Source organism: Salvia hispanica, chromosome 3 (genome assembly GCF_029641045.1).
Source record: "Salvia hispanica isolate PSC_SH4W2 chromosome 3, Shi_PSC_v1, whole genome shotgun sequence".
Taxonomy (NCBI): Eukaryota; Viridiplantae; Streptophyta; class Magnoliopsida; order Lamiales; family Lamiaceae; genus Salvia; species Salvia hispanica.
Window position 1 is genome coordinate 26,591,924 of NC_142694.1, and position 18,707 is coordinate 26,610,630.

Consider the following 18,707-nt stretch of genomic DNA (forward strand, 5'->3'; position numbering starts at 1 on the left):
TATGAAATGCGCACTCTTGGTGAGTCGGTCTATAATCACCCAAATTGCGGTGTTCCCATTTAGGTTCTTTGGCAAGGCCGTCACAAAATCCATAGCGATATGCTCCCATTTCCACTCGGGTATTTCCAACGGTTGTAATTTCTCATGCGGTCGTTGATGTAATGCCTTCACCTGTTGGCAGGCTAAGCAACGTTCCACAAATGCCGCGATATCTCTCTTCATGCCATTCCACCAAAAGGACTTTTTCAAGTCTTGGTACATCTTCGTACTTCCAGGGTGAGCAGTGTACGGAGTTTCGTGAGCTTCACTCAAAATCTCGTTCTTAAGTTCCTCGTTGTTCGGTACGCACAACCTTCCTTCCAAGGTGAGGGCGTTGTCGGACTCCTCACTAAATTTTCCTGATTCACCGGTTCTCACTTCAACTCGGATTTCCTCTAGCTCCGCGTCCATTCGTTGCGCTGCAACGATTCTCGTTTTTAGATCTGGTTTAACCACCAAAGTGGCAATTCTCCCTTCCACTGTCTTGGGTGCTCTTATCATTTCTAATCGCATTTTGCTAAACTCTCGTATCAAGCTCTCCTCTTCCGTTAGGAAAGTAGCTATTTGCGAATGATCTCTGCGGCTCAAAGCATCTGCCACTACATTTGCTTTGCCGGGGTGGTAGTTGATACCACAATCATAATCCTTCACTAGTTCAAGCCATCTTCGTTGTCGCATATTCAAGTCTCTCTGCTCGAAGAAATACTTTAAGCTTTTGTGGTCCGTAATGATTTCACATCTCACTCCGTAGAGATGATGCCTCCAAATCTTTAGGGCATGTACCACTGCTGCTAACTCCAAATCGTTTGTTGGGTAGTTCAACTCGTGTGGTCTTAATTGTCGCGACGCGTAAGCGATCACTTTGTTATTTTGCATCAATACGCATCCTAATCCAACCTTCGAAGCATCGGTGTAGACTACGTAATTCACTCCAGATTCGGGCACAGCTAACACTGGCGCGGTTGTCAATTTCTCCTTCAAGAGTTGAAAGCTTGTTTCACACTCTGGAGTCCAATTTACCTTAGCTCCTTTCTTGAGTTGTTGCGTCATTGGTCTCGCTATCTTGGAGAATCCTTCAATGAATCTTCGGTAGTATCCTGCCAAACCTAGGAAACTCCGAATTTCGTTTGGTGTTGAAGGCGACTTCCATCGCTGTACCGCCTCAACCTTGGCGGGATCCACTCGGATTCCTTCTGCCGACACAATGTGTCCTAGAAAATTCACTTCCTTTAGCCAAAATTCACACTTGCTGAATTTGGCGTACAACTTCTCGGTCCTCAACGTCTCCAACGTGATTCGTGTTGGGGTTTGGTGCCCCTTGCACAGCGGAAGACTTGTACAAACAAATAAATCAGACACGGATCTATTTGAACGATTATGCGATTAATCAATTCACATGTTAAACAGATAATTGCATGCTAGAACGCAAATAATTCATGCTCAAAGAAAGTAAATCCTAAAACATGAATTCTACGGTTTAGAGTTACCGATTTTGATTCTCCAAAGAATCGTCGATTGCTCGCGCCTTCTCCACGTGATGATCTTCAATACTAGACCACGGATCTTCTCTCTGGTTCCCGAACTGTATCTCGATATCAGGGTGGACTGATCTTATCAAAATACTAGGACTCGAATAAAGAAGACCGAAGAAATCCTTTTGGGAAAAGGAGTAGAATTCGAAAATTCCTACAGCCGGGGAAGCTGAAATTTTCGAAAAATTACAAATAATTAAAATTGTGATTATTCTGTCTCCTTTATTCTCCTATTTATATTAAGTTCTTTATGGGCCCAGACAGGGATCTATGGAAGGTTTTGGATATGGGCTCGCCCAATTAGCTTTTTACTAATTAAATTGAACCCACAATTTAATACAAGCTTATATTGGAATATTACGAGCAGCCACTACAGAAGTAATATTGCACTCCCCATCCAAATCCGAAATTACAAGTAATCCGGGTTTCCATTATATATATTATTTATTTCCCGCGCTTAAGATATAAATGTCCATTAATTAATTGAAGTCTGCTATGGACTTAATTAATTAACATCTTATTAATTCCAAGAGTGGACTTAGCAAGAAACACTTATTTATTATTCATAGAGTAATAAAACTCCAACTGGCCAGTTTCCGAATAATAAAACCTTGTTCAAGCTCCTCTTGAGGACATTATCAAACGAGACTCATCTCGCGCACGATTCAACATAATAGAAATCCTAGCGCCGCTAGATATTAATCACCACTACCCAATATATCAGGATTATTGGGTTGCGAAAAACCCGCACCATTTGATAAGTCAAAGTAGTGCATAATCAATACCGTATGCTCAATGCTAACGTATGTAGATTAGGAAATAGTATTTTATCAAGACCTAGTCTTTCAGTAGATAGCATAAAGACACGTCTTGCTGTTAGATCCATTCAGTGCTATACCACACCAACGTCATCTTATTTCAGTAAGGCTTAGAAATAATCGGACTGACATTGCAACCTTTCACGATAGGTAGTCTAAGCCTATCTGGGTTGTGAAATTCTTCTTTTTCTTTTGCAAAACATTGCATAGAACCGACTGTGTTACCTTAAAGTGGACGACGCCCACAACCAGTCTACTAAGCAAAAGACTTAGACTTTGTTTGCTTCTTATACATTCAAATGTTTATAAAACATCTTCTAAATGCACAAGCAAACACAATGTAATAATATATTGATTCTATTCGTGCGAAACTGCTCGAATAATACTGAATCGGGTTTAAAGTGGATTATAGAGTTTTACGTATACAAGCAAGATTCTATTCGAGCGAAACTGCTCGAAACATGCTTTTCAGTATACCAAACCTAACAATCTCCCACTTATACTCAAAACATGCTTTCGAGTATACCCACTGCTAAAAACTCTCCCACTTATACACAAAGCAGGTATTGGTACCAGATATATCGAACCACCATTCATTTCACCTCATGTTTGAACATGTTGCCACAAAGGCATTTTATGTGAAAAATCTGCTTGGTTGTTCTCTGATCATATCTTATCCACCATCATGTCTTTGCTGCGTACTTGATCTTTTAATTAATTTCATCTCTCTATGTGATTGCTTAGCTTTATTAACTCGTGTGTCCCTTGAGTCAGCCTTCACTAGAGTCATACTCCAAATGTAATACTCATAGGCATACTCAAACTTACGATTAAAGCTATTAGGAAGATACTCCTAAGGTAAACACATTTTCAGAGGATGACTTACTCGATCACTGATTAGTCATAAAACTAAGTCAGTGTAACCCCAAGGACATTACATGAATGACTGGTAAACTAGAATATAGCAATTAGTCTTTCTCAAGCACTATGGTATACTCTTTACCTCAATCAAAGTCCTTTGTCATGGTTAATATGATATATACTCGTCATGTATAATCACAACTAATATCAAACTTAGTACACATTATAGCATACATGAGACAACTATCTCCGAAACTAGTCTCATAATTCTTGATCTCACCAAGCGTCAAACGACACTTGACTAGAGACAAGACAATTCCATCTTGAAAGGTATAAACCTTTTCATGGAATTTCTAATGCTAAAATGTTCCAAGAAATGTGTTGATATAAGATTCGTAAGAGAATCTCAACATTCTTTCTAGCAATCTTAAAAAGGACTTAGATGCTAAGAATGTAATTAGTTTCTCTTAAATCATTTATCTTAAACTGGGCAGACAACCAGTTTCCTACGCTGATGCACTTTTTATTTGCACTATAAATACCTGCAAGTATACAGAGTAGGTATAGTATAGCAAAAGGTTAGTACCGGGTATCGAACACGGGGAAGAGGTACACAAAGTGTCTATCTTCTACTAGAACTCAATTACTATCTGGAGAAACAAGAATTTTTTTTAACTTTTTAAAAATAGTAAATATTAAAAGCAGTAAACAACTAAAAATAAGCAAATCACGGAGAGAAAAGTATAGAGATAAGGGGAATTCCAGGGATGTGCTTTCGCTTTAATGGTTATACAAATTCCAAACTACAATACCCTAGCACAGTTAATACTTTGAAAGGACGAGTCACCTAGCTTATGCTCATGCGATACAAACGTTGATTACTAACATTAGGGTTGTCAATTCTAACACGTAACTCCAAAAAGCTCCTAAGACCCTTGAAAAGTCCTCACTCTCAATTAACAGTGCCGTTTTAAAGGAAGCTAACTGTAGTGTCTACTAAGTGGATCTAACTCGCTAGAACTCTGTAACAGTTATGAAGCAAGTTGTATTGAATCATACATAATTGTGTCAGTCAATTATGAAGCATCATGATTAACTTAGGGAAGAAACAAAGTAAAAACAAAACGGATATTAAATAGAAAACGGAATTGTATAACCAAAGTTGCTACTAACACATCCCTAGAATCCTATGAGTTTAGTTACACATGACTGAATAAACTAAAAACATAGATTGAAGGGAAAGCAATTTGAACATAAAACTAAAGCAAATAAAACCCGTAGGTTGAATCCTTGTCGTTCTTGATGTTCTTGAAATCCTTCTTCAACTCCTTGCACAATTGAAGTACTCTAGCTTTTGATCTCTATGAATGTGTTCTCTGTTGTGTGTCGGAAAAAAAACTCTCTTTTGATGAAGCTTGAGGTCCTATTTAGGGCTGGTCGGATTCGCCGCCTTTCTCCGGCGGGCCGCCGCACCTTGGCCGGCGGTCGCCGGGCGAGACTCTTCTCCTAGCGTAAATTTCCGAGGCGGGCCGCCACATAGCTCTGACCGCCGGGCGCCGGCGGTCGCCGTACAACTTCGCGGCGGTCGCCGGTCGCCGTCTGACTCCAGATTTTCAGACTATGCGTTTTTACTCCCCTTTTCGGCTCAAATATGCACATTTCTCACAAAACACGTCAAAATCCCAAAATGTATAGAATATGCAAATAATGGACATGTAGAGTGATTTTGATAACAAAAACGGACCAAATAATGGCCTTAAAACAGTGCAAAATCCGGGCGTATCAACTCCCCCAAACTTACATTTTTGTTTGTCCTCGAACAAAACACTAAAGACACAAGAATAGACGCACGGAATGCACAAAGACTAGACGTCATAATTGCCTCAAAAGATGAAAGAATAGATTAAGCATGGATTAACACAATCAAATCAAGCAAGGCTTAATAGTGCACTTTCATTACTAACTCGTGGAACACCTTGAATTCAAGCACTCACATGTGGCAAACTTCCAAAGATGGGAAGTGTTCTTTCTCTCACTCTCAAAGTGTATAAAGGTAAAGTGTAAATCACTCAAATCATGCATCATGCAAAGTTTACCATAGGCTTGCTCAAAGTCTAATCCCTCCTCTACTCAATGTGATTAAGCATCAAAAGTCCGAAAGGTCTTTCTTTTCGGTTGTAACGTAGGCTCTTTGGTAGGTGAGGAATATTTGGCTAAAAAGTGACTCAAATATAAAAATATCCCAAGTAGAGTTAGGATGACTCCACTTTTCTAAAACTTAAGGCACTTCTAACACTTTATTTTTCTCCTTCAACTTACTTTCAATCCTTCGTTTTTTTTTTTTCACAACCTTTCACACATATTTTTCTTTTTTTTTTCTTTGTCTTTGTCTTTCTTTTTTCTTTCTTACACATCCTTTCTCTTTTTTTCTAAGATCAAGCACATATTTGGAATTTTTCTCAATTTCGCAACTTGTACTTTCTTAATATTAAGCACACTACTTTTATACTTTCCTCCTTATCTCTCCAATTCCTTTACAAGAGAAGATAACAAAAACTATACTAACCCAAGGAATTGTCCCCCCATTTATTTTGGCTTCCAAAGAAAAGGCTTAAAGGCTCAAAATTGGCTCCAAAGGAACAATTGAGAGGGTCGAAAATTTTGGATATAAAAGTAGCTAAGAAAAGACGGCCTAACATCCTCCTAAATCAACTTAAACACTAAGTAAACTTAGGCAGACTAGGAGCAAGTTCTAGAAACATATACATGCATACAGATAAATCACACAAGAAAGAATTTAAGGCTCAAATCTCACAAGGTAGAAGCACGATTCAAGGCGAACAAGCAATTCACTAATTATGCACCTTTTCACCCAACCATCATATCAAAACGTTAAGCCACACTTAAACATAGATGGAATATAATATCATTGGCAACTCGGTCTAATGTGTCCCAAAGCATGCGTGTTTCTAAGTTCTTCATGTTATGTTCATGACATGGATTCAAGAAAACATTTTTAGAACACAAAAAATCTCCTACGGGTTTTGGAAAATTAATGCAAAAACAAACAAAAAACAAAAAGAAAACCCTAAACTCACGGTCCACCACTTCATCCCCCCAAACTTATTTACAACAAAGTGTAAAATAAGTTTGTAGAGTCGGTAGGGGCGTGAGTAAACTACTGAAAACAAAAACGTACCCTGAAAAATTTCGCGTAGAGGTTGAGCGGGGCGAAATTTCGAAGAATTTTGAAAAATCGCGCTGGAAAATTGTGCCCAGGTGGCGGTCCGCCGCAGCTGTTCGGCGGTCGCCGCACGTCAAAGAAGCTTTCCAGCGTTCAGGTGGCGGACCGCCGCTGTGCTTGCGGCGGTCGCCACGGAGAGGTCAGAACCTGCGAAAAATTTTTGCAAAGCACAAAATTAAACCAAAACCAAAAATACTTAAAAATAAAGCAAAAATTGTTAAATCAAGGAAATAAATCGTCTCAAAAACATCCGAAAACATGGTACAAATGCTCATTTAAAGTCATCGAGCTTGACTTCTTCAATCTTGAGGAGGTGGAGGGAAACGGACGCTAAGATCCTCGAAAGCTCCAACGAGGTACGTGATATCACTCCTCATTGTCTCTCGTTCCTCTCTAGCTTCGGCGGCCATCATCCGGAGCTCTTCATATTGTTGACGCCGATGAGCGTCTTCCAAATGTTGTTGCTCCCAAAATTCTTGTTCTGCCGTGCGCCAATCGCCTTGAGCCGTCCACCCTTGGCGGTTGTAGGCATTCTCCGCTTGTTGCTCCGCCCATCGATTGTCCCAAGTGTTGGACATGTTTTGCATGTAGGAGAAAATTTCTCCTAATTGGGCGGAGGTGTTGACTTGAAACTCCTCTTCCGGATTTGGCCTCCCGCGGCGGCGGTTCGCTCTTGTCCGGCGGCGATGTCCTTCCACTTCCTCTTCTTCTTCTTCCTCTTCTCGTCGTGGGTGGGATTGCGGTGGTGGCGGTGCTTCATTCCCTTGAGCTTGTGAATGCTCCGCGCCCTCTTCATAGTTATCGATGGCATCAAACGCGGAATCCTCATCGTGCTCAAATTGAGGAATGCGAGAGGGAATGTTCCTCTTTCTAAATTCCCCATTGACGGGGTTAGCCTCGATAGCTCTCCGGTGGGCGGGTGTGTCGAGCTTCCAATTGGCTTGGTTTGCCCAAACATCGACCTTGGTCAATTGCGGGAGTGGAACGGGAAAGTGATCCCCCGCTACTTGCATAAAATACCCTTGACCTCAACCATCGGTCTTCAAAAGCCCCACCGAAAATAGCACCTCATAGGTGATGAACTTTTCTCCACCATCCTCCGTCATACCGGCAAAAGAGACCCCCAAATGTTCACCAATTGCCGTAATCAATCCCCCACAACAAATGACGCCCCCGTCTTTCTTCGTGATCCTATCCACATAGTAAGTAAAGAGGGTCCCATAATCGATTCCCTTCTTGTTGAGTAGGCACCACATCACGTTGAGCTCCGTTTGGGAGACACTTCCCCCATCGATACGAGCAAACATAAGCTGAGTCATAGCACGATGGAGGTACCTCAAGACGGGGTTGCGAATTGATGAAGACTTGGCATAGCCCGCTGCATGCTCTTGCTCATTTGTCATCGCCCCCCAAACCTCTGAAAATTCATATTCATTGTCCTCTTCGGGGTTGGGGTCGAAGCAATGGAAGATCCCAGTAAGCTCTTCCATGGTGAGCGAGTGCCAACGGTTCCCTAGGCGGAAATCGATGCTAAGTGGAAAATTTTGGCGGCGATCCTTAGTGACCTTTAGCGAGCTGAGGAACTCGAGAGTATACTTTCGAAACGATGGCCACTTCCTTTGGAACATGTAGGCGAGGCCATTCCCATCACCCACGTCGCACAACTTCCAAAAATCCTCCATGATCCCCAAAGTTTGGAGAGGGAAATCGTGGGGATATCTAGAAGGTGCCGTCTCTCGGGCCGACACTTTCTTCCACATAGCCTTTTGCTCTTCCGTGGCAAGGCTAATGCCATAGTTCTTCGCATTCTCTGGTTTCCCTTTTGATCCCATTATCCTTTTATGGCTCACTCCCGTCTCTGGACTGCGTGTGGCGACCGCCGCGTCTCTCGTGGCGGGCCGCCACACGGGCCTTCGTAAACAGCAATCCTGGCTGGCCGCCACGGCCCGTGCAGCGGTTACTCTGGCCGCCCTAAGCCCGATCATTCCTGCACATATTAACACACGTGTGGCGACCGCCGTGCTTTAAGTGCGGCGACCGCCACCAAATTTTTTTATTTTTTTTTTGATTTTGATTTTTTATTTTTTTAAACATAACATAAAAAAAACGAGAAGATAAAAAAAATAAAAGAAAATTGGGTTGCCTCCCAATAAGCGCTTTTGTTAAAGTCGTTAGCTCGACTTGAAGTGGCCCACTAGTTGGGCGGATCAATAACTCGAGTGTTGAAAATTGGCATAGGGAGCAACTTGGTCCCTAGCTTCTTCCACCACTTGTACTTCCCCTCTTTGGTTTTGATGACGTATATCTCGGGGTCCTCTTTGGGTGTTTTCTTTCTCTTCTGTTTCTTCTTCTGTGGAGCAGATGTAGAAGAATTAGCATCACCCTTTTTAGAAGAGTGTCTTACCTCTTTGACAATGTAGATAGTGGAGGTAGAAGGATCCTCCGCTTCAAAGGGATCTTTGGGCTTGGTCAAATCGGTAGCCATGACTGTTCTGCACTGTTGTTCCATTTTTGCCCGCTTTGCCTCCTCAAATTTCAGCATCTCGTGCTCGATCTTATAGGTGGATTGACTATGATTATCACTGATTGTAATCTCGCCACGACCTACATCAATCAAAGCTTTGCAAGTGGCAAGAAAATCTCGCCCTAAGATTAGAGGGACGTTCTTGTCTACTTTCATGTCAAGCACAATAAAGTCGGCGGGAAAAATAAAATCATCAACCTTAACTAGGACATCCTCAATCATACCTACAGTCTTGATAGACGGGTTATCTGCCAACCTGAGTGTTACGTCTGAAGATTTGAGTGGCCCAATGTTGAGCTTTTCGTAGTACTTCAGTGGCATGAGATTGATGGACGATCCTAAATCGCACAGTGCTTTGTCAACTTTCCCTTCTCCAATTCGGCATCTAATGATGAACTGGCCCGGATCTCTTTGCTTCACTGCCCTTTCCTTTTGGATGATCTCGCTGCAATGATGCGGTAGCTTAAGGTCGGCTTTAGTCGGCTTTTTCTTCCTCATTACCGCCTCCCTTAGTAGCTTTGCATACTTTGGTATCTCCTGCAACGATTCAACAAGAGGAATGTTAGTATGGACCTTGCAAAACATGTTAAGGAAATGCTTGAACTGCTCTTCAAGCTTGAACTTCCTCTTTGGCTGAAAAGGGAGTACAATCCCGTTGTGCCGCACAAGCTCCTGTTTAGTGGACGATTCTGCCTTGTCAGTGGCGGGCCGCTGCGGGGTGTGCGGTGGTCCGCCGGCGACTGGGCAGTCATGCCTGGTTGGTGTCTCTGCCGTCTCAGTGGCGGGCCGCTGCGGGGTGTGCGGCGGTCCGCCGTCATCTGGGCAGTCCCCAGATTTCTGCTTTGCCACCCACTTCTTGTTAATATCGTCCACTCTTGCTGCTGCCTTTGCTCTATCCTCATCTAACTTCTTCTGAATTTGCTCCATTTGAGTGGTAATATTGGTTACAGCTGCCGAGATTGTGTTCATTCCTTGCTCGAGGTTGTTTATCCTTGCTTCGACCACTCCGATCTTGGTGTCATTAATCTTCCTATCTTGCGTAATTACTTCCAAGATCTTCGTGATTCCTTGTTCATACTTGTCTTCCTTCTTCATCGGCTCAACCACTCCTCCTTTGCTAACATTAAATCCTGCAGGGGGTTGCAAGTAATTATTGTTAGAATAAGAAAGATTTGGGTGCGGACGGTTCCCATTATAATTATTGAAATTACCGCCCCCCTGATTAGGGCGATAATTGTTATTGTAGTTTCTGGGACCGCCTCCTTGCACGTAGTTGATTTCTTCCACAGTTGATTTGGCAGTTTCGGGTGCATTGACCGCCACTATGGAAGTTGCCGGAATTGGATCTTCCTTACTCGAGATGTCCATTTGATCAATCCTGACTCTAAGTTCTGCTAACTCCTTAGCAAAAGAACTTTCCTCGGCCTCTTCTATGGCTGCTACTCTTCTCGTGGCATGCCTTTCCTTCGACCACCCCCGACTGTTGGTGGCGAACTCCTCGATCACCGCCATGGCATCCTCTCCTGTCTTTCTTAGAAATCCTCCGTTTGCCCCTGAATCAAGCATAGCACATATTTTCTCGTTAAATCCATTATAGAGGATTCCTACCTGATGGTCTATGGAAAAACCATGGTTTGGGCACTTTCGAAGAAGAGCTTTGAAACGAGCAAATGCCTCATAGAGGGGCTCGTCATGGCCTTGTGTGAACTGAAAGATCTCACTCTTGAGCTTCAAAATAGTGCCTGGCGGGTAGTATTTGTCGAGGAAGGCAGCTACGATGTCATTCCATGTGGAGACCTTTTCTGGTGGCATACACTCAAACCACTCTTTAGCAGAATCAATCAATGAGAATGGAAAAAGTCTTACCCGTATGGCATCGTCGTCGACACCATTTAATTTCAGAGTGTTTGCGATTTCCACGAATTTGGAGAGATGGCGGTTAGCATCTTCAGTCGCCCTACCTGCAAAAGGAGTTTGCTCGACCCTTTGGATAAGGGGCATGTGTAACTCAAAATTGTTAGCATCAATACGAGGGCCGTTAGGAAAAGTGATCATATTCCCATGATTGAACATGTTCATCACAGGTAATGTTTCTCTGTTCTTCTTTTCCATGGCTTCTCGGGCTGCTCTCTCCGCATCTCTCTCATCCATCAGCAACTTCACCATCTCCTGCAGCTTCTCAATATCTGTTCGGTCACCCATTGTTCCTGATCCTTTTTCACTTCTTATTATTCTACGAGTTCTTTCAAGTTCTAAATCAAGCGGCTCTAAGGTGTACTTCCCAGAACGCGTTCGCATACAAAACCTGCAAGACTCGAAAACAAAAACAAATTAAACTAAAAAAAAATTAAAACAGAAAGCAATAAAAATAAAATGAAAGCGTTTGAAATCCAAAGTAGTAAAACTATCCGTTTGAAGATATCACTCCAAAGTGAATTGTCTTCCCCGGCAACGGCGCCAAAAACTTGATGCACTTTTTATTTGCACTATAAATACCTGCAAGTATACAGAGTAGGTATAGTATAGCAAAAGGTTAGTACCGGGTATCGAACACGGGGAAGAGGTACACAAAGTGTCTATCTTCTACTAGAACTCAATTACTATCTGGAGAAACAAGAATTTTTTGTAACTTTTTGAAAATAGTAAATATTAAAAACAGTAAACAACTAAAAACAAGAAAATCACGGAGAGAAAAGTATAGAGATAAGGGGAATTCCAGGGATGTGCTTTCGCTTTATGGTTATACAAATTCCAAACTACAATACCCTAGCACAGTTAATACTTTGAAAGGACGAGTCACCTAGCTTATGCTCATGCGATACAAACGTTGATTACTAACATTAGGGTTGTCAATCCTAACACGCAACTCCAAAAAGCTCCTAAGACCCTTGAAAAGTCCTCACTCTCAATTAACAGTGCCGTTTTAAAGGAAGCTAACTGTAGTGTCTACTAAGTGGATCTAACTCGCTAGAACTCTGTCACAGTTATGAAGCAAGTTGTATTGAATCATACATAATTGTGTCACTCAATTATGAAGCATCATGATTAACTTAGGGAAGAAACAAAGTAAAAACAAAACGGATATTAAATAGAAAACGGAATTGTATAACCAAAGTTGCTACTAACACATCCCTAGAATCCTATGAGTTTAGTTACACATGACTGAATAAACTAAAAACATAGATTGAAGGGAAAGCAATTTGAACATAAAACTAAAGCAAATAAAACCCGTAGGTTGAATCCTTGTCGTTCTTGATGTTCTTGAAATCCTTCTTCAACTCCTTGCACAATTGAAGTACTCTAGCTTTTGATCTCTATGAATGTGTTCTCTGTTGTGTATCGGAAAAAAAACTCTCTTTTGATGAAGCTTGAGGTCCTATTTAAAGGGGAAGATTATTCCTCATCATAGAAGGAAAAGATCTTCAAAATTTGGTAAATCTTGGAGCAAATCTAGGGCTGGTCGGATTCGCCGCCTTTCTCCGGCGGGCCGCCGCACCTTGGCCGGCGGTCGCCGGGCGAGACTCTTCTCCTAGCGTAAATTTCCGAGGCGGGCCGCCACATAGCTCTGACCGCCGGGCGCCGGCGGTTGCCGTACAACTTCGCGGCGGTCGCCGGTCGCCGTCTGACTCCAGATTTCCAGACTATGCGTTTTTACTCCCCTTTTCGGCTCAAATATGCACATTTCTCACAAAACACGTCAAAATACCAAAATGTATAGAATATGCAAATAATGGACATGTAGAGTGATTTTGATAACAAAAACGGACCAAATAATGGCCTTAAAACAGTGCAAAATCCGGGCGTATCATACGCCAGATGCCAATCTTAGTTGTTTGCAACTTTTGTAGATTTCATCATCGTAGAGTACCAAAAATACCATATGTAATGCACTTTCAACTTCCTTGTGCTTACATCACTGCTATGGGCAAAAGTCAAATTCCAAATATTTGACAATTTTGATAAAACACATATACTCTGATTTAGATGCTTGCCTAAGACCACGAAGGTCTATATTAGCTTCCAATCATGCGTTTCTTGCCCTTAATTACATATCCATTAGAATGTTCTAGTAGATGATTTCCTCAAGACTTCTATTTATAGAAGGCTGTCTTGACAATCATAATACATACATTCTAATTTATGTAAGTTCTAATAGACAATATGATCGAATAAATTCTGGCACAACGATAGCGAAAAGATAATTCTCCTTGGGCATAACCCACTGTCATTGTCTTGCCATTTGAGATCCACATTTACAGTTGCAAAGATACTCGCTCCCACTAACTGACACAGCCTGTAGGTAGTATTGCAAGTCTTGTAAAATATGTTGTCTATCTTAGATTGTAATATGGAATCTATCACCTTTTCAAAGATGATTATCCAAATTAACCAATACTACATTGTAGTTAAAGGGATTATGTTCAAGTTAATCTAAGACTGAGTCTTACAACACTCTTAGACCCATGAACTTGTTGTATTCCAGTGGAACGCTCCCACTACGACATGGTTCTTACAATCTTAGGTACTGAAGTTGATTTTATAGTGCAAAAGTTTCTAATGGTATGACTTCTTGGTAATGTGGAAAATCTGATATCTCTCTCTTTATTTTGAGAGTCATCACGCTGTTAGGCTTGTAGTTCATCTCATGATCTTCATACAAGAATTATATCTTTGAAGATTACAGAACTTATAATCTTACATCATTTGGGACAAACGTTAAAACATGTCTCTGTACACAACTCCAATTTCTTGGACACTTTTCCAACATGTGTTGGAACAACATTACACCTTGAGATGTGCTAGACTAGAGACGCTCTAGTCCACAACTCGTGTTTTGTAGAAGGTACTGATGTTGGTAGTTTCTTTAATGTTTATCCCATCAATGATAAGATCTTAATGAGCACAACTCATCACTTAATCAAACTTGTCTTAGAAAGACTTCGATTCCTTCTTACATAACTATCCCATTCATTAGATGAATGCTTGGATTCGTTAATGGAGATTAGACTCCCACTACTGATCTTAACCCTTTGCTCGTCTCCTTATGGTGCAAACCATTGAGACTTGCTAGTCTTTCTATGTTGCACTTCTATAAGTATTCTGAATCTCTTGAAAAATCAAATGATTCTAACTCATAGTGCATCAAATAGACTTTCTCAACTCTCAAGCTATTTAACGAAATGTTAAAATCTTGATAGTCTAGATCAGTTCGAACAATTTCTAAGTATTTTTCTTGGCCTTAAGGCTAAGAGCCATAAATACTTTATCATTCAATGATTAAGAAGTTGATGTGTTGTTGAATACTCAACCTTGTCGCACTTATATTATTTTAATACTATGATGCCTTAAGCATCAACCATAAAACAATATTTGAGCATTAATAGCTCCCACTGCAACAAAAACCTAACTGGATCAAGATCTCTTACTTAGAAGTTGCATTGTCATGTAAGTCACTGTCCTTCTATAAAATAGGTCAATCCAACTCACAAAGCATCTTTTCTCGCTTTAAACAAACTTTGACGACAATTCAGGCTCTCCCATTTCCATATCTAGTCTTTTGTTCAAATGAACTAGGACTTAAGAAAATGCAGCCTTTATGAATTCGTCATCTATCATGTTACTTTCCTCTAACAGTAATATAACGACTATTATTCTGAAGATTTTCTACTTTTCAGTTAAACCTTCTTGTAGTCATTTCTTATTACTTTAGGCGATGACTTGTGTGTCAGAAACTATTTGAGTGATCAAAAGATCCTCAAAACATTCTGTCACTCTAGGATATTCCAATTGAATCGTCTTGACAGATTCTATTTATATCCATCTTTCATCGTCATTAACCAAGACTTGTCGAGCTACTTAAAAGGAAAATAGCTTGACCTTATTCCTCAAAGAGCTTGTCAAGTACATGCATAATGCATTCTCGAACATTCTTCGTGAAATTATGTCGAGGAAATGGAGGACATGAATCATTGAGTATAAACTCCAAGCTTTCAGCGATGAGAATCTTATCCATTTTCGTTTCCTATCTACATAATTTAGGCATTCGAGTTTACTTTATTTAAGGATCGCAGACAAATATTAAATGACATAATGAAGATTTGACAAATAAACTTATTATCACTTACTCATGCTCAATACATAATCGCAAATAACCACAAAACAATTATGTATCTTGCAACTGTAAAATTAAAATTTTGTACCCTCAAGCAGAGGTCAATACGCATTAAAATTTTAGCATTTTTACTAGTCACAACACCGACGAATAGTCCAGAGACCGCAGCACGGCATGGCCGCCAAATGTTGCCTAAGCACGACCATCAGATTTAGCATTACAGAATCTTGTTTCTACAACACACTCCCATAACAATGCTCATGTGCTGATAACAAAACCAAACTATCTCATAAATTCTGTTTGAACTTCTGAAACTAGTAATTTCTTAGGATTATTGTCCCCACAGCATGGGTGGCGATAATATTAGAAACTACTTTCTAGTTCATACTATTTATATTTGAGAAGTCTGCCCTTATGAACTTGCTATTTCTTAGGATTATTGTCCCCACAGCATGGGTGACGATAATATTAGAAACTAGCTTCATAAATTTGCAAACCAACCGATGGAGACCGTATACAACGCACTTGTTGTAATCATCACTTAGATATTTTTATATGGTTTTTGCATAATTATCACATAAGCAGATAAAGCAGATAATCCACTTAAAATAGATAAACACCAAATAAACAGATAAATCCATTTAATGCATGGCATTTAAACGAACATGATAATTATCAAAAATTATTTAATCTAGTCAAGGGAGAATCAATTAAATAATTAAGTTTTATCTTGGATAATAATTATCCAAATTTATTTAGGATTTATCAAGATAGTATTAACTATCTAAATCCATTTAGGATTATTCTAGATTTTATTTCGATAAAATCAAATCCTACAATTCAAGATAACGTTGATTTAGGATTATCATTATTTAAATCGTACTAGGATATTACTAGATAGAAACACTTCCATCATAATCCCTACGATAAAAATAAAATCCAATCAATCAAGATTTATACAAATCTTAATTCTATTTAGAATAGACATCCAGAATATATCAAACATTACTTAGGATTTCTTAGATAAATAAATTTATCTAAATCCAATTAAATAAGGATTTCTTATATATCATTATCATCCTAGTCTATCTAGGACATAAATCCAAAAGATAAGGATAACTTGGATTAATACTTATTTTAATCCATCTAAGATTTGTCTTAATAGAATTAAATCTATTCAAATCTATAGGATAAAATAAATTAATATAAATGTTTATCCTAATTCATCTAGGATTTATCTTGGAGTAAATCCATACAAATCCATAGAATAAGATAATATTATATTATAATTATTCAAATATATCCAAGATTTATCTAGGAACAAATCCATATAAATCTATAAGATAAAATATTATATTATCACTATCCAAATCCATCTAGAATTTATCTATGAATAAATTCATATAAACTCATAGGATAAGAATAAAATAATATTACATTTATCTAAATCCAACTAGGATTTGTCTAGGGATAAATCCACATTAATTCATAGGATTTGGATAAATTTTAGATTGTCATTATCCAAATTTAACTAGGATTCATCTAGGATTTAAATCCCTACAAATTCATAAAATAAGGATAAAATCTATAATTAATCATTGATTTAATACAAAATCAAATCTTATATAATATATAAAATCCACAAGATATATTCAAATCTTGATTCTAAATGCATCTCGAATACTTTCCAAAATTGAATCTAAGGATTTGGAAATCCTAATCAAATTTGGAAACCGAAGTCACGGGACAAGACATCGCGACGTCGCGCGGCTGCTCACGGAGGGACGCTGCTGCTTCGTTTCCGACGCTGCTCCTGCGTCATCTCCGACAGCCTGCTGGGCATCGTAGCCGCTGCTGCCCGGAACTCTGGCGCTGCTGCATCCTCTCTGCCGGCGCCTGCTGCTGCTGCGTCGACTTCGCTACTGCGAAGTCGCCTTCGCAGCGCTGCAACTTGCTGCGCGCGGAGCTCCCACTGCTCCGCTGGCGCTGCATGTTCACCGCAACTGCTGTCACAACAGCCCGCCGGCGCTGCTACACGGAGACACCGCTGCTGCGTCGCTGCAACTCCTCTGGCGCTGCTACTGCGTCGTCGCTTGTGCGACGTCGTCTCTGCAGCCGCCGGCGCTGCTGCCCGGTTTTGGACCGCCCGCATCAGCGCAAACTGTGAATTGCCGACGATTCTCCGCAGCGGAGGGTTTGCGATTTGATTCAAATTCACGCACGAAAAAGTGCGAATTGATTCATGACGCATGATTCAAATCACACACAACCATTACAGATTGTATTTCAAATCACATAATGAGTTAATGCAAAATTACGTATAAAAGAATCAAGTTTGAATCCATGTGATGAAAACCCATTTATTGAAATTAATCCACCACAACATCGCACAAGAGATATACGCTCAACCTTGCCTTCTTCGTATTTCGTGTTTTTCAATTTCGACGACACAAAATAAAACACAAACCAAACGAAGAAATTCATGCATTCAAGCAATTCACATAACATGAAATTAATCCACATAATCAGAGCCAAAAATTGGCTCTGATACCAATTGTTGGGGTTTGGTGCCCCTTGCACAGCGGAAGACTTGTACAAACAAATAAATCAGACACGGATCTATTTGACCGATTATGCGATTAATCAATTCACATGTTAAACAGATAATTGCATGCTAGAACGCAAATAATTCATGCTCAAAGAAAGTAAATCCTAAAACATGAATTCTACGGTTTAGAGTTACCGATTTTGATTCTCCAAAGAATCGTCGATTGCTCGCGCCTTCTCCACGTGATGATCTTCAATACTAGACCACGGATCTTCTCTCTGGTTCCCGAACTGTATCTCGATATCAGGGTGGGCTGATCTTATCAAAATACTAGGACTCGAATAAAGAAGACCGAAGAAATCCTTTTGGGAAAAGGAGTAGAATTCGAAAATTCCTACAGCCGGGGAAGCTGAAATTTTCGAAAAATTACAAATAATTAAAATTGTGATTATTCTGTCTCCTTTATTCTCCTATTTATATTAAGTTCTTTATGGGCCCAGACAGGGATCTATGGAAGGTTTTGGATATGGGCTCGCCCAATTAGCTTTTTACTAATTAAATTGAACCCACAATTTAATACAAGCTTATATTGGAATATTACGAGCAGCCACTACAGAAGTAATATTGCACTCCCCATCCAAATCCGAAATTACAAGTAATCCGGGTTTCCATTATATATATTATTTATTTCCCGCGCTTAAGATATAAATGTCCATTAATTAATTGAAGTCTGTTATGGACTTAATTAATTAACATCTTATTAATTCCAAGAGTGGACTTAGCAAGAAACACTTATTTATTATTCATAGAGTAATAAAACTCCAACTGGCCAGTTTCCGAATAATAAAACCTTGTTCAAGCTCCTCTTGAGGACATTATCAAACGAGACTCACCTCGCGCACGATTCAACATAATAGCAATCCTAGCACCGCTAGATATTAATCACCACTACCCAATATATCAGGATTATTGGGTGATACGCCCGGATTTTGCACTGTTTTAAGGCCATTTTTTTGTCCGTTTTTGTTA

General features: G+C 39.9%; 1 protein-coding gene and 1 non-coding gene across 2 annotated transcripts; one reads left to right on the forward strand and one right to left on the reverse strand.

Annotated features, from left to right (window-relative positions):
• Positions 1-6,793: 6,793 nt before the first annotated feature.
• On the reverse strand, positions 6,794-17,282 carry LOC148930463 (uncharacterized). Its single transcript, XM_089066483.1, has 2 exons — positions 16,909-17,282; positions 6,794-7,364 (listed from the first exon to the last, which is right to left on the reverse strand). Exons 1-2 carry the CDS (start codon positions 17,280-17,282, stop codon positions 6,794-6,796), a joined length of 945 nt encoding a protein of 314 aa, XP_088922609.1.
• On the forward strand, positions 10,643-10,749 carry LOC148930464 (small nucleolar RNA R71). Its single transcript, XR_016137480.1, has one exon. It is a non-coding gene; the product is annotated as a small nucleolar RNA R71 (small nucleolar RNA).
• Positions 17,283-18,707: the final 1,425 nt, after the last annotated feature.

What these genes read in the sequence shown, in the direction of transcription:
- LOC148930463 (XM_089066483.1), bottom strand. Translation starts at nt 17,282, where the DNA reads ATGCGGGCGGTCCAAAACCGGGCAGCAGCGCCGGCGGCTGCAGAGACG. An exon ending in CGAAGCAGCAGCGTCCCTCC is followed by an intron (nt 7,365 to 16,908) that starts GTGAGCAGCCGC and finishes TGGGGAATTTAG; the next exon opens with AAAGAGGAACATTCCCTCTC.